General features: G+C 46.6%; 1 protein-coding gene across 4 annotated transcripts in view; it reads right to left on the minus strand.

Moving 5' to 3' along the window:
* The window catches only part of scube1 (signal peptide, CUB domain, EGF-like 1), a 189,337-nt gene that overhangs the window by 77,532 nt on the left and 85,557 nt on the right, over positions 1-26,248 (minus strand). The window contains exons 5-7 of one of the 4 annotated variants that reach the window (XM_055650217.1): positions 17,426-17,551; positions 10,910-11,026; positions 6,235-6,324 (exon numbers count right to left, since the gene is read on the minus strand). In XM_055650217.1, coding sequence (XP_055506192.1) covers positions 6,235-6,324; positions 10,910-11,026; positions 17,426-17,551 — 333 coding nt within the window. The remainder of the gene's footprint in view (positions 1-6,234; positions 6,325-10,909; positions 11,027-17,425; positions 17,552-26,248) is intronic. The other 3 variants (XM_055650219.1, XM_055650218.1, XM_055650220.1) reach the window with 3 other exon arrangements.

The raw sequence follows: 26,248 nt of genomic DNA on the forward strand, positions 1-26,248 counted from the left end.
TTTAGGACTGGGATGAGGAAAAACGTTATTCACCCAGAGAGTTGTGAACCTGTGGGATTCTCTGCCACAGGAGGCAAAGAGCGGAGGCCAATTCATTGGATGTTTTCCAATGTTATGGGGAGAAGGCAGGAATTGATTTTGGATGTTGAGCCACGATCATATTGACTGCCAGTGCTGGCTCGAAGGGCCGAATGGCCTACTCCTGCACCTACATTCTATGTTTCAATGTTTCCAGCTGGATAACCCAGTTATTCTACACAAAACATGTGCTTCGCTCTGCAGTGGCGGGGAAAGTAAGCCTGACCAATTCACGGACTCGCGAAACAGATATACCACTTGGTCAATGATGTTACGTCTTAAACGTTTAAAAGAACGATGTGAGTAGTTTAGGAAACGTGGGACGTGCGTGCAAACAATCTTCCTGGTCGCTCCTGTGTCGGGAGGAACTGGAGATGCCCGTTTGCACGGAAGATAGGCTCCAAGAGCTGGAGTAACTCAGCGGGTCAGGCAGCATCTCTGGAGAGAAGGCGCGGGTGACGTTGCGGGTCGAGACTGAAGACGGGACTCGACCCGACACAACACCTATTCCTTTTCTCCATAGATGCTGCCTGACCCGCTGAGTTACTCCAGAACTTTGTGCCTATCTATTGGGTCAATCTACCCGCATCGGCATTTTGAAAGTGTTTCAATTGTCTGACAGACCTAATATGTTCAAACGACTGCAGCAGCTAAAAATCACCAGTGACTTGCCTGCAATCGCTCCATGTGAAACTATATCATGCATTTCCAAAGCCAACATCAATATTTCTCTACGTGAGGAACTGCAGTAATTCTTTTTGTGGACCAACAATGGGGCAACAAAGTTGGTGCTTTTGGGGAGGAAATACCGGCTTAAGACATGAAAGATGATGGTGGCGCTGCGGTAGAGTTGCTGCCTCACAGCGCCAGAGACCCGGGTTCGATCCTGACCTCGGGTACTGTCTGTGTGGAGTTTGTACGTTCTCCCTGTGACCGCGTGGGTTTTCTCCGGGAGCTCTGGTTTCCCTCCCACACTCCGAAGACGTGCAGGTTTGTAGGTTAATTGGCATCTGTAAATTGCCCCAGTGTGCAATGTATGGGTAATCGATGGTTTGCATGGACTGAATGGGCCGAAAGGTCTTTTTCCACGCTATATTTCTAAACTAAGCGAAATAAATTTTTTTGTTGTGCATCAAGAAATAGAATCATAAGAGTGATATGGAAACATGCCCTTTGCATACTTGCTCATGCTGCCCAACTTGGCCCGTCTACACTGGTCCATTTGGATCATATCCCTCTGAACCTGTCCTGTCCATGTACCTGCCTCAATGTACCTGCCTCAACTACCTCTTCCGGCAGCTCGTTCTATGCACCCATCACCTTTTGTGTGAAAAAGTTACCCCCTCGGGTTCCTATTAAATCCTTCCTCCCGCACCTTAAACCTAAGTCCTCTGGTTTTTGGTTCCGCTACTCGGGGCAAAAGACTCCGTGCGTCTACCCGATCCATTCCTCTAATGATTTTGTACACCTCTGTGTGATTAGCCCTCATCTTCCTGCTTGCCACGGTTCAGTTTCAACAGGATGAGCTCATTGAAAAGCGAAGGGTGCTCTCGAGGAAGGGGTTTGAGGGACAATGTCTGCTGTCATTTGGGATTCGCCTGACTTTGTTTCTGCCATATTCTGTTTTTTTTTTAATAAATACTTTTACTCCATTGGGAACAGTAAAAGGCAATGGCAAAACCTGATACTGTGCTGTCTGGTATTGATCTGCTGCAGTTAGGAATGCAGCAAACAAGACATTGGCCACAATCTACAGGTTAGTTTAGGTTTAGTTTAGTTCAGAGATACAGCATGGAAACAGGCCCTTCGGCCCACCCAGTGTGCGCTGACCAGCGATCCCCGTACGCTTGGGCAGTCGTGGTCGTACAGCGGTAGAGTTGCTGCCTTACAGCGAATGCAGCGCCAGAGACCCGGGTTCGATCCTGACTACGGGTGCCGTCTGTACGGAGTTTGTACGTTCTCCCTGCGTGGGTTTTCTCCGAGATCTTCGGGTTCCTCCCACACACCAAAGACGTCTAGGTTTGTAGGTTAATTGGCTTGGTAAATGTAAAAATTGTCCCTGGTGGGTGTAGGATTGTGCTATGTGCGGGGATCGCTGGTCGGCGTGGACCCGGTGAGCTGAAGGGCCTGTTTCCACGCTGCATCTCCAAACTAAACTAAGCCAGCACTATCCTGCACACTTCATGTGCAATTTTCACAGAAGCCACTTTTTACCCAAAGCCAATTAACCTACAAACCTGTACATCTTTGGAGTGTGGGAGGAAGCCGGAGAAGCTGGAGAAAACCCACCCGGGTCACAGGGAGAAGGAACAAATTCCATGTTTTCTCCAAGAGCTCCGGTTTCCTCCCACCCTCCAAAGACATACTGGTTTGTAAGTTAATTGGCTCCCATAAAATGTCCTTGGTGTGTGTATGACAGTGTTGGTGTGCGGGGATCCCTGGTCGGTGCAGACTCGCTGGGCCGAAAGGTCTACTTCCTCGTTGTTTCTCTAAACTAAATTAAAACTCTTCCAATCTATGCTCATGGCTAAAATATTCCAGTCACTAAAACCCCTCTGCCTTCCTCCAGAGCAGTTGCATCTTTCCTGTACAATAATATAGTGATCTGAACTTGTGTGCAGAACTCAAGCTGTGGTGTACCCAACATTGCACACAGTTTTAGCATCATCTATATTCAGTGCCTCAGCTAATAAAGAAAAGTGTCCCGCATGGCTTCATCACCATCTCATTGAACTAAATGTAATACAAGGAACTGCAGATACTGGTGCATACCAAAGAAAGACACAAAGTGCTGGAGTAACTCAGTAGATCAGGCAACATGGATAGTGATCGTGGACAGATTCTTCAGTCTGAAGAAGGGTCCCGACCCGAAACATCGCCCACTCCTTCTCTCCAGAGATGCTGCCTGTCTATCTTCAGTTTAAACCAGCATCTGCAGTTCCTTCCTACACATTTTGTCTGCATCTTCCTGCAGTCTATGGCTTCTGTTCTCACTGAAGACAACATGGTCAACGTTTGATGATGATGATGATGATGATATTGTCACATGTTCCGAGGTACAGCAAAATGCTTTGCTTTGCATACAACCTGGTAGAATCATACAGCAGACCTCACCTGGGCAGTACACAAGTTACCATGCGTTTGGTGCTGACAAAGTTACAACTATAGGGGTGGGGCAGCGGTAGAGTAGCTGCCTCACAGCGCCGCGCCAGAGGCCCCGGTTCAATCCTGACTACGGGCGCTTGTCTGTACATTCTGCCCCGTGACCTGCGTGGGTTTCCTCCGGGTGCTCCGGTTTCTTCCCACCCTCAAAGACGTACAGCTATGTCTGAGACGCTACATCTTGAAGATATGAGACTAGTCCTAGTAGGAAAGTCAGAGCAATTTTCACAGATATGGACTCCTTTCATTGATTCATTACAAGGATAGTATGGTGCAACACAACTTTGCAATTAACCGATTTACGGACAGGGGGGTGGGTGTGGTGAGAAATGGAGCAGGTATATCAACACATTTTGGTCTTTTTTTTAAACTATTTTTCGTTTTTGTCTTTTTATCTTTTTTAAGCTTTTACTTACTCACTTTGTGACATCACTCTTTGGTAGTTTAGGGGTTCTATTTTTACACATTCACGATCTCTATCACTTTCTCTCTTTCTTGCTCTTTCTCTCTCTTTCTATTTCATTTTTGTCAAAATTAAAATGGAAGAGGTACAATAAATGTATCTTGTCATATGCCACGGTTTATACTACTGTACACGGCTTCTAATAAAAATATTAATTTAAAAAAAGTTAAAAAATAAATTTAAAAAAAAGGCGTACAGCTTAGTAGGTTCAATGGCTTTGGTAAAATTGTCAATTGTCCCTAGTGTGTGTGTATGGCGGTGCTGGTGTGCGGGGATCGCTGGTCAGCACGGACTCGTTGGGCCGAAGGGCCTGGTTCCGTGCTGTAACTGTGTCTCTTTAAAACTAATGAGATTCAATCCTCAATTTTGGCGGGTTTTTTTTAGAAAATCTCATCACTCCTGCGGAACAGAGTGATTATTATCAATGCCAGGATGGTGATAGTCCAAATAATTGTTGTCCTGATCTACAGCCAGAACTAATAAAATTTAAAAATAGTCCATGATTTAAAATTCATCAACACTCTGGATTTCAATTGTCCACCAGGCTACTGAAGCAAGGTTGTTGGTGGAACAATGAAACCCAACAAATATTCAAATCTGCAGGTGCTGGTTTACACAGAAGGTAGACGCAAAATGCTGGAGTAACTCGGTGGGTCAGGCAGCATCCCTGGAGAGAAGGGACAGGTGACGTTACAGGTCGAGACCCTTCTTCAGTCTGAAACGTCACCTACTCCTTTTCTCCAGAGATGCTGCCCGACCAGCCGAGTTACTCTGGCACTTTGTGTCTATACTCTGATCTATAGTTTCACTTCAAGGCACAAACTGAAGCACAACTCCAGTGCTTGAGAGAGATATCTCAATTGCGTTTTCAGTTGCGGGTCAGTGGAAAACGCCTCGTCGATTCATCGAAATCCGCACCTTGAACGTGACAAAGCATCTGCGCTGGGAAGAGAGCCGAGGAAGAACAAAGCGACATGCAAAGACTTGGTTTGTTGTGGCTTGTGAATATTTGATTGCAGAGAAAAAAAAAGAATATTAAGACTCCGGTTACGGAAACTGGCATCTCTGGAAAGTGTATCTTTTCAAATGCAAAAATTAAAAATAACCGCTCGACTGACTGGTTAAGGACATGATCAAATTTGCAATGAGGGGGTGTCAGGCCCATTTGACTTTATGATAAGGGGCTGCATCTCAATGTTATTGTTTGATAGGCTGAATTTGGGGTCAAGGACTTCATTGTCTAAAGTGACATCAATGGCCACATTATGTCCACATCTACCTGGGTTTCACCTTGACTCTGTCCTTTACCTGGTCAGTAAAGCACCAGCTCCTCTGAGCCTTGAGGCTCAAATTCTAAGCAAGCAAGTAAGTTTCAGCTATAACAGAAATGTGAGATTGTGATTTTCGGAAAGGAGGCCACAAATTATACCAATTTTTCATCCCACTAAAGAAATACTGGAAATAAAGTTGAACACGGCATATAAATGTACAGATTCCACGTTTCCAACTCGTCACTGCCCCCTGACGCAACTTTCTGTTTTGTATTGGGGATGGGAAGTAACAAATTGGATGGCACCATAGCTCAGCGGTAGAGCTGCTGCCTCACAGCGCCAGAGACCTCGGGTCTGTCTGGCGTTTGTACGTTCTCCCTGTGACCGCGTGGGTTTTCTCCGGGTGCTCCGGTTTCCTCCCACATTCCAAAGAACCGTACAGGTTTGTGGGTTAATTGGCTTCGGGAAATTGCCCCTGGTGTGTCGGGAGTGGATGTGAAAGTGGGATACCATGGAACTGGTGTACGGGTGATCGATTGACGGTACGGCGTGGGTTCGATGGGCTGAAGGGCCTGTTTCTACACTGTATCTCTAAACGCGAAAAGAAAATTTAAGGCAGAATTTGTTCCAATGATTAGCATCTTTATTTGTTTTAGTTTAGTTTTGAGATACTGCGTGGAAACAGGTCCTGGGGTCCGACGAATCCACACCGACCAGCGATCTCCTGTAACTGTACACACGTGGGGCAATTATTAAGGCAAGTCACAATGGCTAAGTACTTCACTTTAGAGATACGTACAGCATGAAAACTGGCCATTCGGCCCACCGAGTCCGTGCCAACAAGCACCATCTTACACACTGGGGACAATTTACAACAATTTGCAAACACCAATCAGCCTACAGACCAGCGCATCTTTGGAGCGTGGGAGGAAACATAGGAGCGCCCGGAAAAGCCTCAGTGGTCATGGGGAGAGCTTGCAAACTCCTCGCAGACTAGCGACCATGGTCGGGATCGAACCTGGGTCTCCGACGCTGTGAGGCGGTGACAGTATCACCGCGCCACCCTGAGCCGTACCTGGGGCAACGGGGACATTATTTGAGCCGCTTTAGTTGAGTGCGGGCGGAGATGAGAAACCTTTTTAATTTGTGACCTTGGCACGAGGAAAAAATATATATTGATATATATGTTTCAATATATATATATATATATAAACAGACACAAGCGGCAGCACAACAAAGGAAGTGGAAGTAAAGGTTTACCCATATGTAGTCGCCGTTTCACCCGCTTGTCCACATCAGTTACTGACATGGTATTGAACTCTGAGCTCTCAATTGCAGCCTCATCCTCCTCTAAAACACAAGTAAAAAGGGGACAAACATGGAGCAGTTGATTAACCAGGAGCCCAATCTCTCTGTGCCGCCCACCACGGCTCCGTGGTGTCGACCCACCAAACCAACAAAGAAAGCGCAAGCTCAAGAAGCCAGCCAGGTAATCGCCCATCTTTTGTTAGAGAGTGTTAATCCTGCTCGGGGATGGGGGGGGGAAGCGAGAGAAAACACATAGGATGGAGACGATGGATTCTTGAGGCTAACGCACCTGACCAAAGGCACATGACCTCCAGACAGAAGGTCGGAGAGAAGAGAGAAGGATTTGTTTTCCACCAGGGCGCTAAGTGGAGAAGCAGTGGAAATGGAAGGGAAGGTAAAAATGAGCGATTCCTCGACCGGACTCATCGTGAGCTAATGGGTAACAATTTAAAAAAAGAGAGTTCATGATTTATAATGGTGAACAAGAAGAGCACCTTGGAAGGTCCAGAGGTCCAGAGGCCCAGAGAACAGAAGTGAAGAAGCCGGTGATGGGTGGATAAGGGAAGACCATAATCTTCCGCAGAAACACAGAATGGTGAGAGGGAGGTGGTGGGAGGTGGTGGGAGGTGGTAGGAGGTGGAGGGGCCAGAATGCATGCATACAGGTAAGGTGGGTTGGGCAGTGCTAGTTGCCTGCTTGTCTGTGGAACACGGCACCTCTGGCCAAACGGTCAGGACAAGAAACAATGTTCCAAACAGTATGGCCATGCATGGTCAGTAGGAGTCAGTACATGAACACGCAGCGATACAGCCATTAGTGTTAGTTTCTTGTTCATGTGCAAGGGTCAGAGAGAGAGAGAGAGAGTGGAGGAGAGAGAGGGGGTGAAAGAAAGAGGGGGCAAAAGAAAGAGGGGGGGAGAGAGAGTGGGAGAGAGTGGGGGAAAGAGAGACAGGGAGAGAGGGAGAAAGAGAGACAGAGGGAGAATGAGACAAAGGAGTCGGAGAAGGGGAGAAAAGGGAGAGAGAGGAAAGAGAGGAGGAGAGGCGGCAAGAGGAGAGAGAAAGGAGAGAGCGGAGAGAGACTGAGCGAGACTCAGAGCGAAACTGAGACAGAGAGAGACAGAGAGCGAGAATGAGAGAGAAAGAGTCAGGGAGAGAAAGAGAGGAGAGAGAGAAAGAGAGAGAGAGAGAGAGGGAGTGAGAGAGAGGGAATATGTGGGAGGGAGAGCGACCAACACTCACACATCATTGGAGTATAAATTGGAATTGGATTAGATTTATTAATTGCATTAAGAGTAGTTGAAAGTCAGACACGGGGGAGATGTGGTTTAAAGAAGTTCCCTCCCAGCAGTTTGGGGGGAGGAACAGTCAGCTTGAGTGGGGTGGGGAGGATGGAGGTGGGATGAAGAGAGAGGTAGTGGTGACAATGAGGTTGCTCTAGTACTGACACATGCAGCAAACGCAACGAGAACAGGAGAGAGGCAAACCATGAATAGGCAAGGCTTTATGACAAAACAATCCAGACAGCTACAGTTAAGCTATAGTTATAGATATTTGCAATCCTTCACTGATGTCAAGTCCACATCACGTCAGATGGCAAATAAGGAGTTGGAAATGTTGGGGGAACGTGTTTCTGTGGCACCACGGTATGGTTTAACAAGATTTTTTTTTTGTTTACCATACATATATATATATTTTTTAATATATATATGTATATATATATTTAAACACACACACACACACAAACACACACACACACACACACACACACACACACACACACACACACACACACACACACACACACACACACACACAGTTTCTCTGTGGGATCAGGCTGCAATAGAGGCTTTTTTGTCGTTTTTATTTTGTTTTAATAAAAGCATTTTTTTGTTTTGTTAAAAATATAATCACTTATATCAAAATCAACAATGCTCAGACAAGACAGGCACTCAGGAAACCATCACCAGAGAGCAGAGGAGATAGAGGGTTTTTTTTCTTAACGGAGGGCTAAATATAGAGAGGTTGGCACAGGCAGTTAAAGTAACATGGATCGGAGGACCAAGGAGCAGTAACGAGTGAGTTTGTCAACGTTTGCTGACTGGTGTTATCTCGGAACATGTAGAGAAAGGTTCAAGCTTCTGTTGGAAACCAAGGAGGATTGGTGAAGGCAAGCCCAGGGGAATGTGTATTTTATCAAAATACCACATTCTATTCTTTCTCCGGCAACTTTGCTCAGAAGAGCGGCATCTTGAACGTTAAGATTATTGCAAGCAGACGCAAAAATATCAGAGGAGGTTATAAACAAGGGATGAAGTAGCATGCCGAATATTCTTCTGTTAAAAGACTGTCAGTAGAGCACCCACGTGAGAGCTATCTTTAAAGCTTGTGCGACACAAACCCGCCGAGACGGATAGATGACGTACGCACATACTCGATGCCAGATATAAAATCAAGCACGAAAAAAACCCCAAAAAACTTACCTTCGGCAAATTTCACGCCGTTTCTCAGTTTGACGCCACTAAGATTTGCCTTTGAAAGTGTGCCATTGGATCACGTTTAAAGCATGGAAGCGCGCGGGAAAGCGTTTCACCGTCTCGAACAAAAATGATCTCTTTGGATTTGAGTCTGTTGCCCGTTAGGCCGTGCATGCAACGGTGGTTAAATGTTCCAGAAATAAAAGCACGTGAGAAGATTTAATGTTAATTTCAGGAAAACAGGCGAGCAGCGGGAGGAAGGGTTTCGAAACAATTACAGGGTTGAACAGCGAAATCTAGTTAAACCTCAACATACCTTGACATCAGGCACTTATTATTATTAAAGCACACACCAAACTTCTTGCAGTGAGCAGTAAGTGGGTTTTCTGGTGTTAACGTGTTAAGACATTGTATGGCAAAATCATAACTTCAAACAAATAAATTGCTGATATAAATATGCAGTTCATTCCCATTGGCACTGCCCTTGACTCACGTAACGGCATATCTCGCATCCTCACACCTAGTCTCCTGTTTGTCAGTAATCAGAACATTTTAGTTCACCTCCGACCCTTGCTGGCACGTACTGTTTAGCTTTTCCGACCACTTACATTTTGTTCTGGCATCTGCAAAACTATCCATTTGGTCCATCGAGTCTATTCCGCCATTCAATCATGGCTCGTGTGTCTTTCCCTCTCAACCCAATTCTCCTGCCGTCTCCCCTTATCACCTGACACCCGTACTAATCAATAATCTGTCAATTAAAGATACCCAATGACTTGGCCTCCACAGCCGTCTGCAACAATGAATTCTGCAGATTCACCAGCCTCTGACTGACGAAATCCCTCCTTGTCTCCTTTCTAAAGGTCCATTGGCCTGCCTGCTCTTCTGAAGGCCACACCCAGCTGGACAAAGTTCACAAACTCACCCTCACACCCCCCCAAGCTCATGCCTCGGTGCGGTTTGGAGCAGTGCTTCCAAGTGTCCTAACACCGGCTCTGTGAGTGAACTCAAACCAAAATGTACACCTGGACATTCAACCTGCAACTCTTCACTCGAAGCAGGTTGGATGTGACTCCTAAATGCACGTACACGCCAATCACCCCTTGTGAGGAATACTTGGTTTAGATAAACCCCAGTGAGCCTTGTTTCACATTGGCTTTATACAGAGAGCTCACACATGTACATTACGTGAATGAGACTTCTTCAGGAAAAATGTGTTGCAACATGGAAGATTTCTACCTGCTTTGGTTGCACAAGGTGAAGCACTTCCAGCATTCGAGCAACCTTTCTGTTGACGAGGAGCAGGACTGGTGGGCACATCCTTTTGCAGGTTTATGAAGAGAACACAACAGTACAGGACAGGAACGGGCCACAATGTTTGTGCTGAACGTGATGCCTAGTTAAACTGATCTCATCGGCCCACACATGATCCATGTCTGCCCATTCCCTGCACTTCCAAGTGCCCATCTGAAAGCCTCTTAAACGCCACTATCGTATCTGCCTCCACCACCACCCCGGGCAATGCGTTCCAGGCCCCAACCACCCTATGTGTTTGAAAATAAATTGTCCCCACATAAGAGTGATACAGCGTGTAAACAGGCCCTTGGGGCCCAACTTGCCCACGCACCGACCAACACGTCCCATCTACACTAGTCCCACCTGCCTGCATTTGGTCCACATCCCTCTAAACCTGTCCTTATCCATGCACCTCTCCAAATGTTTCTGAAACTTTGCCTCAACTACCTTCACTGGCAGCTCGTTCCATGCGCATATGTGATAAAGTTACCCCTCAGGACCTTATTAAATCTTGTTTCCCCCTCCTCCTCCCCCCCCACCAACGCACCCTAATCCCAAGGTCAACTTTCCCCATTAAATGTTCCTCCCCTTGCCTGACAGCTATGAGATGCGTTAACTTTGCCACAATCCATTATTTAGAGTTTGGAGTTTAGCGGGGGAAAATGTGGATTAGCCGGAGTGGATTGTTAGTCGGATTCAAATGGAAATGCAGCAGAATGATGATAATTTTTGCATTCGGCCAGGGCAGCAGGTAATGTAAACTAAGCGGCGTTTAATCTGGAGGGCAGATCGCCTTTGGTCAGATCATGTTGTTCGAGCAGCGTTATCTTTGTTGCATGCAATGTCTTCACTTACCGATGCACGTCTTCCCGTCAGAGTGAAGGGCGTACTTCTGGTGGCAGCCGCACACAGGTCCGCTGTCCATGTCATCGCACGTATGTTGGCAGCCCCCGTTTCCGTAGTTACAGGTTACTGTTTCGCAGAAAGTACAAGCCAAAATGGGTGAAAACACTCAAACACCACATTTCCACCGTTCATTTCACATCTTCAGTTCTTTCGGTTCAATATCGCGCCGCAGAGACATACAGCGTGGAAACGGGGCCCATCCGTCCAGAGGTGGTTTCATTCATCGGCCACTTGACGAAGGACAATGTGCCGAAAGCCTTCTTGACCACCCCGTCTATCTGTGACGCCACTATCAAGGAACTATGTGGTTCATGAGTTCATAAGTGATAGGAGCAGAATTACATTCGGCCCATCAAGTCTACTCCACCATTCGATCAAGGCTGATCTATCTCTCCCTCCTAACCCCATTCTCCTGCCTTCTCCCCATGACCCCACACGCCCGTTCTAATCGAGAATCTATCGACCTCTGCCTTAAAAATATCCATTGACTTGGCCTCCACAGCCTTCTGCACCTGTACTCCAAGATCCCTCCACCCGACAACACTCCCCAGAGCCCTGCCATTCGCTGTTTGGGTCCTGCCCATGTTAGACATTCCAAAATGCAACACCTCACATTTCTCTGTGTTAAATTCCATCAGCCATTCCTCGGCCAATCGATCAAAATCCTGCTGCAATTTATGGCAACAACCATCTCCGCTATCTGCGATACCAACCCCTTTTGTGTCATCTGAAACCTTGCTAATCATGCCATGTACATTCTCATCCAAATCATTGGTGTTGATGCAGCACTGAGCCCTGGGGCACATCACTTGTATCCGAGAAGCAGCCTTCCGCCATCACCCTCTGCTTCCTTCCACAAAGCCAATTTTCGATCCATTCAGCTTTCTCTCCTTAGATCCCACACAATCACCTGTACCAAGGTATAGTGGTGAATAACTTCATTTTGTATTCTATCCAACCAGATCAGATACTACACAGAGATACAATCAAGTTAAACTCAAGTGTAATGGCAAAGGGGAAGATACAGGGTGGCGCAGCGATAGAGTTGCTGCCTTACAGCGAATGCAGCGCCGGAGACCCGGGTTCGATCCCGACTATGGGTGCTGTTTGAACGTTCTCCCCGTGACCTGCGTGGGTTTTCTCCGAGATCTTCGGCTTCCTCCCACACTCCAAAGACGTACAGGTATGTAGGTTAATTGGCTTGGTGTATGTAAATATTGCGTGTAGGATAATGATAATGTGCGGGGATCGCTAGTCAGCACGGACCCGGTGGGCCGAAGGGCCTGTTTCCTGAGATTTCTCCTGAGATGTTGCCTGACCCGCTGAGTTACTCCAGCATTTTGTGTCTGTCACACAGATGAAATGTTCTTCATCGCCATTTACTAAATAGCTAATCACCTTTTGTCTAGCAAATATTAACAGGTTACATTTCGCTCCAGAATAATATGTATATCAACCCTCAAGATAACTAATTTCATGCATAGACACATCATTCTGAACCAATGGATTCACAGAAACGTGACTCTAGACATTGTACAGGTGATGTTAGACTATAATGATTCAAACATGAGTGGTTAATAGGGAGCAGTGAATACCAGAGTATAAAGGCATAACAGGCTGGGATAGAGTAGATGTGGAGAGGATGTTCCCACTAGTGGGAGAGTCTAGGACCAAAAGTTAGAGCCTCAGAACTAAAGGACGTTCCTTTTGGAAGGAGATGAGGAGGAATTTCTTTAGTTCGAGGTTGATGCATCTGTGGAATTAATTGCCACAGAGGGCTGTGGAGGCCAAGTCAATGGATATTTTTAAGGCAGAGATAGACAGATTCTCGATTAGAACGGGTGTCAGGGGTTATGGGGAGAAGGCATGAGAATGGCGTTAGGAGGGAGAGACAAGACTTTGCCTTCCATCACAGTGAGGAGGAGATTCACTGTGATGGATGTTTGTGTAAATTGTGTCTTGGTTCTTTTCTTGTATGGTTGCAGAAACCAAATTTCGTTTGAACTTCATGTGAGGTTCAAATGACAAATAAATGGTATTGTATTGTATTGTATTGTAGATCAGCCATGATTGAATGGCGGAGTAGACTTGATGGACCGAATGGCCTAATTCTGCTCCTATCACTTATGAACTTATAACACAGTTCAAACTTTAAGCATACAAGTTTAATCATACATTCTTAAGTCCACAGTAACAATGGAAGTGTTGTAACATACATAGGCAGTTTACCCATTTGCGCCTTTCCACTAGAATGGTGTTAAAAGCTGGATTATGTACTCAAACACTATATTGAGACTTTAATACATAATTTTCTGACTCAGACTGTTACTGCTGAGCCAAGATGACATATTCCCATTCTTACAAATTGCGCTGAAATGCAATTGGAACCATTAAAGAATTCAATTGGGTGGCAGGGAGGCGCAGAGTTGCTGCCTTACAGCACCAGAGACCCTGGCTCGATTCTGACTACGGGCGCTGTCTGTACGGAGTTTGTACGTTCTCCCCGTGACCTGCGTGGGTTTTCTCCTTTTAGGCTAATTGGCTTGGTTACATTTGTAAATTGTTCCTGGTGTGTGTAAGATAGTGTTAGCGTGTTGGGATCGCTGGTCGGCACGGCCTCGATGGGCCAAAGGGCCTGTTCCGCGCTGTATCTCTAAACTAAACTAAAAAGAAATAACTAAAAATAGATGCAAACTAATAGACTAACTGGGTGGGACAGGCAGCATCTTTTCAATAGAGAGTTAGATTTAGCTCTTGGGTCTAAAGGAATCAAGGGATATGGGGAAAAAGCTGGAACTGGGTACTGATTTTAGATGATCAGCCACGATCATATTGAATGGCGGTGCTGGCTCCAAGGGCCAATGGCCTAATCCTGCACCTATTTTTCTATGTTTCTACGATTCTCATTTCATGACTGAATGAACTGCCAGTAATTCTTGCCGATCTGAAGCTAACAGTTGACAGAGCTCCAGTGACTTTATTGCCAGACTGTATATTCTCAACTCAGGAGCATCGTTGCAATAAGTGAATATTATCCTTATTTCTAGTGTCATTAATGGGTTTTTTTTTAACCATCTCCACACCGAATTAAGACACAAAAAGCTGGAGTAAAGGGGCTGTCCCACTGTACGAGCTAATTCAAGTGCTCTCCCGAGTTTAAAAAAAAATCAAACTCGTGGTAAGCATGTAGAACATGCGTAGCGGATACGTCGGAGCTCGGGACGTCTCTTAGCGGCTCGTAACGCTAACGGAAGGTACTCGGGAAACGCGGAAAGCTCGTGAAGACTCGTGAAGATTTTTCAACATGTTGATTTTTCAACATGTTGAAAAATGTCCACGAGAGCCCCGAGTACCTACGAGCGGCCATTACCGTAATTCTCCGAGTTCGAGTCAGGGGAAACTCGGGAGAACTCTTGAATTAGCTCGTACAGTGGGACAGCCCCTTTACTCAGCGTGTCAGACAGCATTTCTGGAGAGAAGGAATAGGCGATGTTTCACGTGGGGACTGAGAGTCAGGGAAAAGGGGAAACGAGAGATATAGACGGCGATAGAGGTAGATGTGGAACAAATGAATGAAAGACATGCAAGAAAAGTAACGATGATAAAGGAAACAGGCCACCGTTAGCCGTGGGCCAGGTGAGAACGAGTTACAGACTCACCTCCACACTGAGTTAGTTGGGCCGCAAGGATCTGCTCATACTCAGCTGCAAATCCTCGAGGGAGCCCGCTATGATTTCATCGACAAGTCGAATTTATGAAAAGTGTCTGGACCTTACGTCAGAAGCTCTATTTGCACAAGGAAAGGGGAGACTGTGCCGGCTGTAGACTCGCGCTTTAGTAGCATTTAATGGGAACCTCCTGCTGCTCCTAATGAAGCCTGGTGCTCTTGTGGTGTCGTTCTCTGTGGCCCCATTGAACATAAATGTCTGAGTGCTGTTGAACTAAAGGTGGTCTTCAGCCCCGAATCCTTTACAGTCAAAGAAAGTGATTCTGGATTTGTATTCACGGTGGCGCAGCGGCAGAGTTCCTGCCTCGCAGCGGCAGGGACCAGTGTTCCATCCTTTATCCTTAAAAACATTATTTTTTACACCAAAGGTGGTCGGTGTATAGAACGAGCTGCCGGAGCAGGTAGTTGAGGCAGGTACTATTGCAACCTTTCTGAAAAATTTGAACAGGTACATGGAGAGGACGGGTTTCGAGGGATATGGGCTAAACGCAGGCGGGTGGGACTAGCGTAGATGGGACATGTTGGTCGGCGTGGGCAAGTTGGGCCGAAGGGCCTGTTCCCACGCTGTTTGACTCAATGACTCTAAAATGCACATTTAAGCAGCGATTCCTGCCCAACCATCCAATTGTTGCCCCTGGGAATGTTCTGGCCAGTCCATCTAAAAGGTAGTCACAAAACTGATGAGACTTTGTTCAGTTAGTTCGGTTTTCCACAAGTAAAATCAAACTAACTCATGGCTGGAAATAAACTATTGAGAGTTAAGTTTGTGAAAACTTTCACCCATTAGTTTACGCTATAAGCATGTGCTTAAATGTAGATCCAAAGGAACCGACAACATCCTGTTGATCCATTCTGACCATGCACTCTGCTGGTTGCAAAGAAATGGTTTTACTTCATTGCGTACACATGCCGTGCATAAACTTACCACTTTGCTGTCCAGACTCTACCATTCAATCTATCTTTCCCTCTCAACCCCATTCTCCTGCCTTCTTCCCATCACCCAGACACCCATACTAATCAAGAATCTATCTATCTCCGCCTTTAAAATATCAATTCACGGCTTCCACAGCCATCTGTGGCAATGAATTCCACCCTCTGACTAAAGAAATTCCTCCCCATCTCCTTTCTCAAGGTGTGTCCTTTTATTCTGAGGCTATGGGTCTGGTCCTAGACTCTCCCACTTGTAGAGACATCCTCTCCACATCCACTCTATCCAAGCCTTTCGCTATTTGGTAAGTTTCAATTGGGTCCCCTCTCATCCTTCCAAACTCCAGCGAGTGCAGGCCCAGTGCTGTCAAACCCGCATCATATGTTAACCAATCATTGCTGGGATCATTCTCATGAAAAGTTTCGTCAGAGGATTTTGAAGTTTTGAAAATTATTTAACAATCATCTTCCACCTCCTTCTCAGAATGGAGCATTTTGAAATGTTGACAAACCTCCGGCAGACAAATAAACATTCCCCCACCATTCAACACTGACGACACATTTGACATTGGAAATGAGTACTTCTCTACAAAACCCGTCGAAATGTACTGTCAAACATGTGCAATAACTGTTGTATACAACGGTGAGTTTTATAAAATTAGATACCTGCAAATTAGTTGAGAGAGAAAAGAGGCTACGAAACATATCAGCATGAAAAGTTAAAAAAACGCATGTCATGGGGAGAATGTACAAACTCTGTACAGAGAAAAAGGAGATAGCAATGCTTTGTGTAAGTATGTGAATTAATATAGTATCAGTAAAACTGGTTGGGGTATGAGAAATCGTATTGCTCAAGGAAATAGCTGAGGCATTAAACAAATGTTTTTCATGGTGGGGAGTGATTGTGAATGAAGGGTGGCACGGCTCTAGAGACCCAGGTTCGATTCTGACTACGGGTGCCGTCTGCACGGAGTTTGCACGTCTTTGGGAAACTGGAGCACCCGGAGATAAACCCATGCTGTCACAGGGTGAAGGTGTAAACTCCGTACAGACAAGCACCCGTGGTCAGGATCGAACCCGGTTCCATGGCGCTGTGAGGCAGCAACGCTACCCGCATCCTCTCCACATCCAGGCCTTTCGCTTTCCTGTAAGTTTCAATTACAAAAGCAATTTATTTGATTTGCAACCATTCACTCTGTTGACTTTTGTGTGAAGAAGAGGCATGGAGGAGAAAGATTCAGGTGTGCCGTTGGTTGCAAGGGCTGCAGTAACACAATATCGCATTAGCGCATGGAGGATAAAAAACGGTGAACATCTCAAAACAGATCATAAGAGTCATACAACGTGGACACAGGCCCTTCGACCCAACTTGCCCACACCGGGCCAACATGTCCCAGCTACACTAGTCCCACCTGCCTGTGTTTAACGCATATCCCTCCAAACCTGTCCTATCCATGTACCTGTCTAACTGTTTCTTAAACTTTGTGATAGACCCTGCCTCAACTACCTCCTTGGGCAGCTTGTCTCCACCACCCTTTGTGTGAAAAGGTTAGCCCTCACGATTCCTATTAAATCATTTCCCCTTCACCTTAAATCTGTGGCCTCTGGACCTCGATTCCCCTTCTCTGTTCAAGGGACTCTACCCGATCTATTCCTTTCATGATATTATACACCTCAATAAGATCAGCCCTCATCCTCCTGCGCTCTAGGGAATAGAGTCCCAGCCTGCTCAACCTCTAACTGCAGCTCAGACCCGCGAGTCCTGGCAACATCCTTGCGATGTACGAGCCTCAGGCACAACAGCTACCTACATGTGCAGTCCCTCTGGTTTTTGGCGAGTTCAAAGCCAGGCCTGCATTCACAGGCCACACCCCCCTTGGGAGTCTCTCGGCAGATGTGCGCGCACCCGTGATCCTTGTTCATGCAGTTCATCCCCTCTGTAAAACAAAGCACAGTGTGGGGACACAAAGAACAACACGTTAGGTTACAGGCTCACCATCTGCGCAGCCTACACCAACCCTTATCTCCCACGGCCACCTCTTGGACAAGTCCATGTCGTCCACGGGCGATAGATACGGTGGCACAGCGGTAGAGACCAGGGTTCGATTCTGACCTCGGTTCAACTGAGGCCAATTGCAACCTTCACGTGGTCCGCCCTGTTTCGACGAATGCAATCGTCCCGGCGTGCACATTCATATAAGGTCAAATAGAACAAGTTGTCCAACAATTTTAGGCTGTGCACGCCATATGCAAGAAGAAGAAGAAGGAGATCAGGCAACTGAACCATCCTATCAACAACTAGAGAGCAGTCCTGAGCTACCACCTACACCATTTGAGACCCTCAGACTATGTTTGATTGGACTTTATCGTGCTATTCCCGTTATCATGTATCTGTACACTGTAGATGGGTCGCTTACAACTACTGAGTGGTTAGCATGCAACATAAGCTTTTCACTGCACCTTGCTACAAGTGGCAGTAAACTGAACTAACTAAGTCGGGTGCTGTCTTTGTGGAGTTTTTTACATTCTCCCTGTGACCGCGTGGGTTTTCTCCGGGTGCTCAGGGTTCCTCCCGCGCTCCAAAGATGGTTTGGAGGCAAAATTGTAAATTGTGACGTTTCGGGTCGAGATCACATTGTATCTCTAAGGCTCTGCAGTGCAGCAGATTTTCTCTGGAGTGGTGATTCAACACTGGCCTACAGGCTCAGAAAAGTGCAATGCAAAATCGGTTCGCAGTTGGAAAGGATTTGGCAGTATTTGTGCTTCAGAGGAACAAGAAACTCAAGTGGCTGAATTCTGAATAACTCAGAACAATCAACAACATAAAAACTCTGCTCCCTGGGCCAATGCAATGGATGTGTTAGACGCCCAGTGGACCACAACTCCCTGGTTAACTGAGACCTTACAGCTGCTCCTCAACCCACGATGGGGTTATGTTACGATAAACCCATCGTGAATTGAAAATATCGTCAGTCGAAAACGTATTTAATACGATTTGATCACGTGACCGGACGGCTTGCTGCCGCTGCCAGCGTTTGCACCTTCGTAAAGTCGAAATATCGTAAGTCGAAGCATCGAAATCTGAGCAAGAGGGTGACTCAAACCATTCCAGTCTAAGTACCACTTTAAGAGCGCAGTAAATACTAAATATTTCTAAACAAATCCTAATGATGGATAAACTATCTCTTTAATGCAGGAAATTAACGTTGGCTAACGTCGCCTCATTTTGTGCAGGTAGGAACTGCAGATGCTGGTTTAAACCAAAGATAGACACAAATTGCCGGAGAAACTCAGTGGGACAAGCAGCATCTCTGGAGAGAAGGAAGTCTCAAGAAGGGTCTCAACCCGAAACATCACCCGTTCTTTCTCTCCAGAGATGCTGCCTGTCCTGCTGAGTTACTCCAGAATTTTGTGTCTACCTCAGATTCTCGTTTCTTCAGGTTTCAATAGTCAAAGTCTTACAGCGTGGAAACAGGCCCATCAGCCCAACTTGCCCACACCAGCCAACGTGTTCCAATTAGCCCATATCCCTCTAAACCTGCCCTATCCATGTACCTGTCTAAATGTTTCTTAAACATTGTGATAATCCCAGCCCCAACTACCTCCTACGGCAGCTCGTTCCATACGCCCACCACCCTTTGTGTGTAAAAATGATTCAGAGATTGTTTTTAAATAAACCTAGAATGTAATTGTTACTTTTTTCTAGTCTTTCCTCTCTCCTAAACATTTAGATGGGTTTATTTATTATATTCACATGTACCGAGGTACAGTGAAAAGCTTATTTGTTGACTGCAATCCAGTCAACGGCAAGACTATACATGATTATAATCAAGCCGTCCACAGTGTACAGATACAGGGTAAAGGGAATAACGTTTAGTGCAAGATAAAGTCCAGTAAAGCCCGATTAAAGATAGTTTGCAGGTCTCCAAAGGGGTAGATGGGTAGATTTGTTGATAGCATGGTTCAGTTGCCTGATAACAGCAGGGAAGAAACTGTCCCAGAATCTGGAGGTGTGTGTTTTCACACTTCTGTACCTCTTGCTTGATGAGAAAGGGGATAAGAGGGAGTGACCGGGGTGAGACTGGCCCGTGATTTTGCTGGTGACCTTGCCGAGGCAGCGTGAGGTGTAGATGGAGTCAATGGAAGGAAGGTTCGTCTGTGTGATGGACTGGGCTACATACACAACTCTCTGCAATTTCTTGTTGTGCTAGTCTCAAAGTCGGCTTGTTGAATCTCATTGTCTGTAACTTATTTTCACCTAGCTCACTGCTGCCAATGGCCTGTTTCCTTTATCACTGTTAATTTTTGCACATCTTTCATTTATTTGTTCCATATTTCATTTGTTCTATGTTTGCGTATTTTTCATTTATTTGTTCCATCATCAGCTCTGAACTCCCCACCATCGAGGGGATCTATCGCAGTCGCTGCCTCAAAAAGGCAGCCAACATCATCAAGGACCCACACCATCCCGGCCACACATTCATCTCTCTGCTGCCATCAGGTAGAAGGTACAGAGCCTGAAATCGGGTGCATCCAGGTTCAGGAACAGCTTCTTCCCCACAGTCATCAGGCTATTAAACTTGCCATCAAACAAACTCTGAACTATAACAGCCTATTGCACTTTATCTGTTTATTTATGTGTATATATATGGTCTATGGTATATAGACACACTGAACTGTTCTGTATTTATGCTTGCTATATTCTATTGTGCTGCAGCAAGCAAGAATTTAATTGTCCTATCTGGGACACATGACAATAAACTCTCTTGACTTGACTTGACTATATCTCTAAATAGACAATAGACAATAGGCGCAGGAGTAGGCCATTCGGCCCTTCGAGCCAGCACAGCCATTCAATGTGATCATGGCTGATCATCTCCAATCAGTACCCCATTCCTGCCTTTTCCCCATATCCCCTGACTCCGCTATCTTTAAGAGCCCTATCCAGCTCTCTCTTGAAAGCATCCAGAGAACCTGCCTCCACCGCCCTCTGAGGCACTCTATGTCACTGTTTATATATCTCTTGTTTCTCTTCCCGATTCTCAGTCTGCAGAAGGGTCTTGACCTGAAAAGTCACCTATTCCTTTTCACCAGAGACGCTGCCTGACCCGCTGAGTTACTCCAGCTTTTTGTGTCCATCTTCAGTGTAAAACCAGCACCTGCATTTCCTTCCTACACAGGTCACATTACTTGGTCAGCTGGGGAATGACTTACATTCTCTTTGAAACGATTTATACTGAAGTCAGAAAATAGATTCATCACATATATGAGCTAAGCTCAATGCATAAAATGCCCAGCTAAATTAACTTTTCCCCCTCTCTGTGAAGTGGGATTGAACACAGTAGAGACATCTCCATGAATCTAACTTTAATTACAATTCAATTGAAAGAATATGGGATCTGGTCTCTGAAGAAGTAATTTTGCACATTAAAGGCCAATCAGCTTGCCCATGCCATATTATATTAGACAAAGATTTTAATGAGGTCTCATTAAGTTTCATTCTTCCTTTGAAAAAGTGTGACTATGAACAAGTCAAAGAAAAAGATGGTGAGTGTTATTCATCTTGATTACTGGCATTAAAGTTCTCACTTTTTAGTAGAGTTGAGACACATAGCGCGGAAACAGGCCCTTCGGCCCATCGACTCCGCGCCGACCAGCGATCCCCACACTTTAACACTCTCCTACACACACTAGGGACAATATATTTGAGAAGGGACTGCAGATGCTGGAAAATCAAAGGTAGACAAAAATGCTGGAGAAACGCAGCAGGTGAGGCAGCATCTATGGAACGAAGGAAATAGGCAACGTTTCAGGTCGAAACCCTATTTCAGACAACATACATTTGTACCAAGCCAATCAACCTGCAAACCTGTACATCTTTGGAGTGTGGGAGGAAACCACGGTCGTGGGGAAGGAGTCAAAATTCCGTACAGACAGCACCCGTCGTCAGGATCGAACCCGGGTCTCCGGTGTTGTAAACGCTGTATGGCAGCGACTACCTCTAAGCCACCGTGCCGCCCTGTTCCCGCCTGATTCTTTGGCATTTTGACCTGCTAGGTTGCGTTCAGGTTGGTAAATGCCTCCGCTCTGTTGCAGGTACGAAGGTTCCAAATGTTCCAACACAAACATGGTGGAGCAAAGAGCTGCGGGTTAGACTTAACTTTAGACTTCAGAGATACAGCACGGAAACAGACCACTCGGCCCACCGAGTCCACGCCGACCAGCTGGCACGGTGGCGCAGCGGTCGAGTTGCCGCCTGACAGCGAATGCAGCACCGGGGACCCAGGTTCAATCCCGACGACCAATCTGCACAGAATTTGTACGTTCTGCGTGGGTTTTCTCCGAGATCTTCGGTTTCCTCCCACACTCCAAAGACGTACAGGGTTGTAGGTTAATTGGCTTGGTAAATGTAAAAAATTGTCCCTAGTGGGTGTAGGATAGTGTTAGTGTGCGGGGATCGCTGGTCAGCGCGGACTCAGAGGGCTGAGGAGCCTGTTTCCACTGTATCTCTAAACTAAACTAAACTAAACACCCCGTCCGCCTAAAGGTCCCACCCAGCTGCAAGGTGGATGTGGAGAGGATGTTTCCAGTAGTAGAAGTGTCTAGCAACAGAGGTCGCTGTAAAAGGACGTACTTTTAGAATGGAGATGAGGAGGAATTTCTTTAGCCTGAGGGCAATGAATCTGTGGAATTCATTGCCACAGACGGCTGTGGAGGCCAGGTAATTTGGGTATTTTTAAGGCAGAGGTTGACAGGTTCTTGATTAGCAAGGGTGTCAAAAGTTATGGGGAGAAGGCAGAAGGGAGAATGGGGTTGAGACGGAAAAATTGGATCAGCCATGAATGAATGGCGGAGCAGACTCGATGGGCCGAATGGCCTATTTTTACACCTATGTCTTATTGCCTAATGGGTGCAGTTAGTCCAGGTGGCTTACATAGAAATATAGAAAATAGGTGCAGGAGTAGGCCATTCGGCCCTTCGAGCCTGCACCGCCATTCAATATGATCATGGCTGATCATCCAACTCAGTATCCCGTACCTGCCTTCTCTCCATACCCCCTGATCCCTTTAGCCACAAGGGCCACATCTAACTCCCTCTTAAATATAGCCCCATTGCTGTGGGTGCAATGTAGGCTACCATAGAGGCTTTCACTTTAGTTTTAGTTCAGACATACAGCGCGGGAACAGGCACTTCGGCCCACTGAGTCCGTGGCATGCAGCGATCACGGCCACTGTTTCACGCATTAGGGACAATTTACAATCTTTACCGAAGCCAATTGACCTACAAGCCTGCACGTCTTTGGGGTGTGGGTGGAAACCGGAGCACCCGGGGAAAACCCTTTCTGTCCTGGGCCTCCTCCACTGTCGAGGTGAGGCCCAACGCAAATTGGAGGAACAGCACCCCATATTTCGCTTGGGCGGGTTACACCCCAGCGGCCACAGGGAGGACGTACAAACTCTGTACAGACAGCACCCGTGGTCAGGATCGAACCTGGAGCGGGGAGGCAGCAACTTATGCCGCCCCAAAGCACCAGAATGCAGACAGCTGTCCCCTTTGGCGTGAGCTGAAGGTTTTGACAGGTTACAGACTGTTTCTCTCGCTGATGTGCTGGTCTAATTACTACTATTAGATCTGCTTTGCTGCCAATTACTAGACGGAGCAGAGTCAATCCCAGTTTTCGTGGTATGGCAGGAATTTGTTCACGTCTGAGGATATTAATGGGCTGTCATTACCTCGGGCGCCGACAGATGAAGTAGAAAAGAGACAGAGATGGGCCATTGCTCTTCCTGGACGTGGTTGCAGGGGAATGTACCTGGGATGAGAGGGGTGCGGTGTGGAGAGAAGGGATGATGCAACGGCTGGAGATGCCTCCCCTGTCCCTACACCTCCTCTCTCCACTCTGTCCAGGGACCCCGACAGCCCTTTCAGGTGAGATCATAAGATCATGTGAATTAGGCCATTCGCCCCATCAGGTCTCTTCCACCATTCAATCATCGTTGATCTATCTCTCGCTTCTAACCCCATTCTCCTGCCTTCTCCCCGTGACCACTGACACTCGTACTAATCAAGAATCTATCCATCTCTGCCTTAAATATATCCACTGCAAAGGCCTCCACAGCCTTCTGTGGCAAAGAATCCCACAGATTCACCACCCTCTGACTAAAGAAATACCTAGTCTCCTTCCTAAAAGAACGCCCTTTAAATTCTGAAGCAGAGGTTCACTTGCACCTCCTCCCACCTCATCTACTGCATCTCGGTGTGGACATCCATATATCGGCGAGACCAAGCGCAGACTGGGCGATCATCTCGCTGAAGCCTTTCGCTCAGCCCCCTTGGCCTACGTGTTCTGCCAGTTGCCAAACACTTTAAGTCCCCCTCCCATTCCCACACTGACCTTTCTGTCCTGGGCCTCCTCCACTGTCAAAGTGAGGAGGAACAGCACCCCATATTTCGCTTGTGCAGCTTACAGCCCAGCGGCATGAATGTTAATTCTCTAACTTCAAGTTACCCTTGCTAGCCCTCTCTCTCTGCCCCTCCCCCATCCCAGTTCGTCCCGCCAGTTCCACTGTTCGCATCCCTTCGTTATCAACTCCTCCACAGCCAACAATGGACCATTGTGGGCTCCACCTTTCCTTGGTCACCGGGGCCGGCTCTGATTTGTTCTGAGCCGTTTCATACCTCCAGTTTCCCTCTCCCCTGACTCTCAGTCTGAAGACGGGTCTCGACCCGAGACGCCACCCGTTCCTTCTCTCCAGAGATGCTGCCTGTCCCGCTGAGTAACTCCAGCATTTTGTGTCTCTCTTCGGTGTAAACCAGCCTCTGCAGTTCCTTCCTACACACTCCTTCTCATAGAAGCCCCTGATACAATCTAAAGTTGGGTCACTGTCATGTTCGTTTACAGTTAACCATATATTCTGTCAGCAGCATATTATTTTTGACAGATGAATAGCAACAAGGCAGCCCAACAAAGGAAGCAAAAAGTCGTTTGCCTAAACCTCTTAACAAAGGTTGGTTGTATGAAGAAAGGTCCCCACTTGAAACATCACTAGATAGGGCTCTTAAAAACAGCAGAGTCAGGGGATATGGGGAGAAGGCAGGAACGGGGTACGGATTGGGGATAATCAGCCATGATCTCATTGAATGGCGGTGCTGGCTTGAAGGCCCGATTGGTCTACTCCTGCACCTATTGTCTATTGTCTATCACCATCCCCAGACAGTCCAATCCCACCCCCTTCAGTCTGAAGAAGGGTTCTGATGCAAAACACCACCCATCTATTCCTCCAGAGATGCTGCCTGACCCATTGAGTTACTCCGGCACTTTGTGCCCATCTTCGGTGTAAACCAGCATCTGCAGTTCCTTCCTACACTGGCGGAGGAGACGCGATGGGCCGAATGGCCTAATTCTGCTCCGATCACTTATGATCCAATGGTGACTTTGTGTCTTTTTGTGGTTAACAGTAGATGGCAGTATCACAGCAGAGCAGCAGAGACAACATTGGGGAGTAAGTAGCGAGTGGCTCTGTGCTATTTGCCCGTGACCTAAGATAGTGTGGCAGTGCACATGCTCCACTGCCTGCAAAACGCAAAGCTCTCATTAGCACCCGCACAGCAATACTTCAGGACAAACAGAGTCCCCTTTATTCACAGCAAGAGGTACCAGTATAAGCTTGGACCTGCTGAATTCACTCAGCAAGTTATTGATTAGTGCGGGTGGCAGAGGTTATCGGGCAAAGGCAGGAGAATGGGGTTAGGAGGGGAGATAGATCAGCCATGATTGAATGGCGGAGTGGACATGATGGGCCAAATGGCCTAATTCTACTCTTATTCCTCATGACCTTATGTGCAAATGGCTAACAGAGAATTGAGAAGGTTTCAGACTAAGAGTTGATTTATTTATCCCCTCTTCTTCTGGTTTTATCATCAAAATGGTTTAGTTTCAGTAACGCATCACCACCCCCTCCCCCCAGCAGTGCTGGCTTGAAGGGCCGAATGGCCTCCTCCTGCAACTAGTTTCTAAACACAGTCAGTCAATGAGAAAAAATATGTACAAATCCAGCATCAACAAACCTACCCCCTGGGTAGGTAAAATTTACCCCATGGGGTTAGATATACCCCAGGTTGGGTAAGGAATGGGTGACGTTTTGGGTCGAGACCCTTCTCCATCCATTCCTTCTCTCCAGAGATGCTGCCTGCCTCGCTTAGTTACTCCAGCTTTTTGTGCCGATCTTCATTTTAAACCAGCATCTGCAGTTCCTTCCTACACTAATCAGATTTGGACCAAGGCTGTGATGAGATTAATAAGGCTGAGGATTTTATTTGTGATCCAGCGTGTTCTGAAGTGATTGAAATCAAATCTTATTAGTTTCAGGTGACGGATGTGTTTTATGATCAAGCCCTGTGCTGTTGACTGGAGTTGACAGCCATTCACATCTATTTGCTGTCACTTCATATATTCTAGGAGCAGAATCAACCCATTCGGACCATCAAGTCAACTCCACCATTCAATCATGGCTGATCTATCTCTCCCCATTCTCCTGCCTTCTCCCCATAACCCCTGACACCCGTACTAATCAAGAATCTATCTATCTCTGCCTTAAAAAATATCCACTGACTCGGCCTCCACAGCCGACTGT

The sequence above is a fragment of the Leucoraja erinacea genome, chromosome 19 (genome assembly GCF_028641065.1).
Source record: "Leucoraja erinacea ecotype New England chromosome 19, Leri_hhj_1, whole genome shotgun sequence".
Lineage (NCBI taxonomy): Eukaryota > Metazoa > Chordata > Chondrichthyes > Rajiformes > Rajidae > Leucoraja > Leucoraja erinaceus.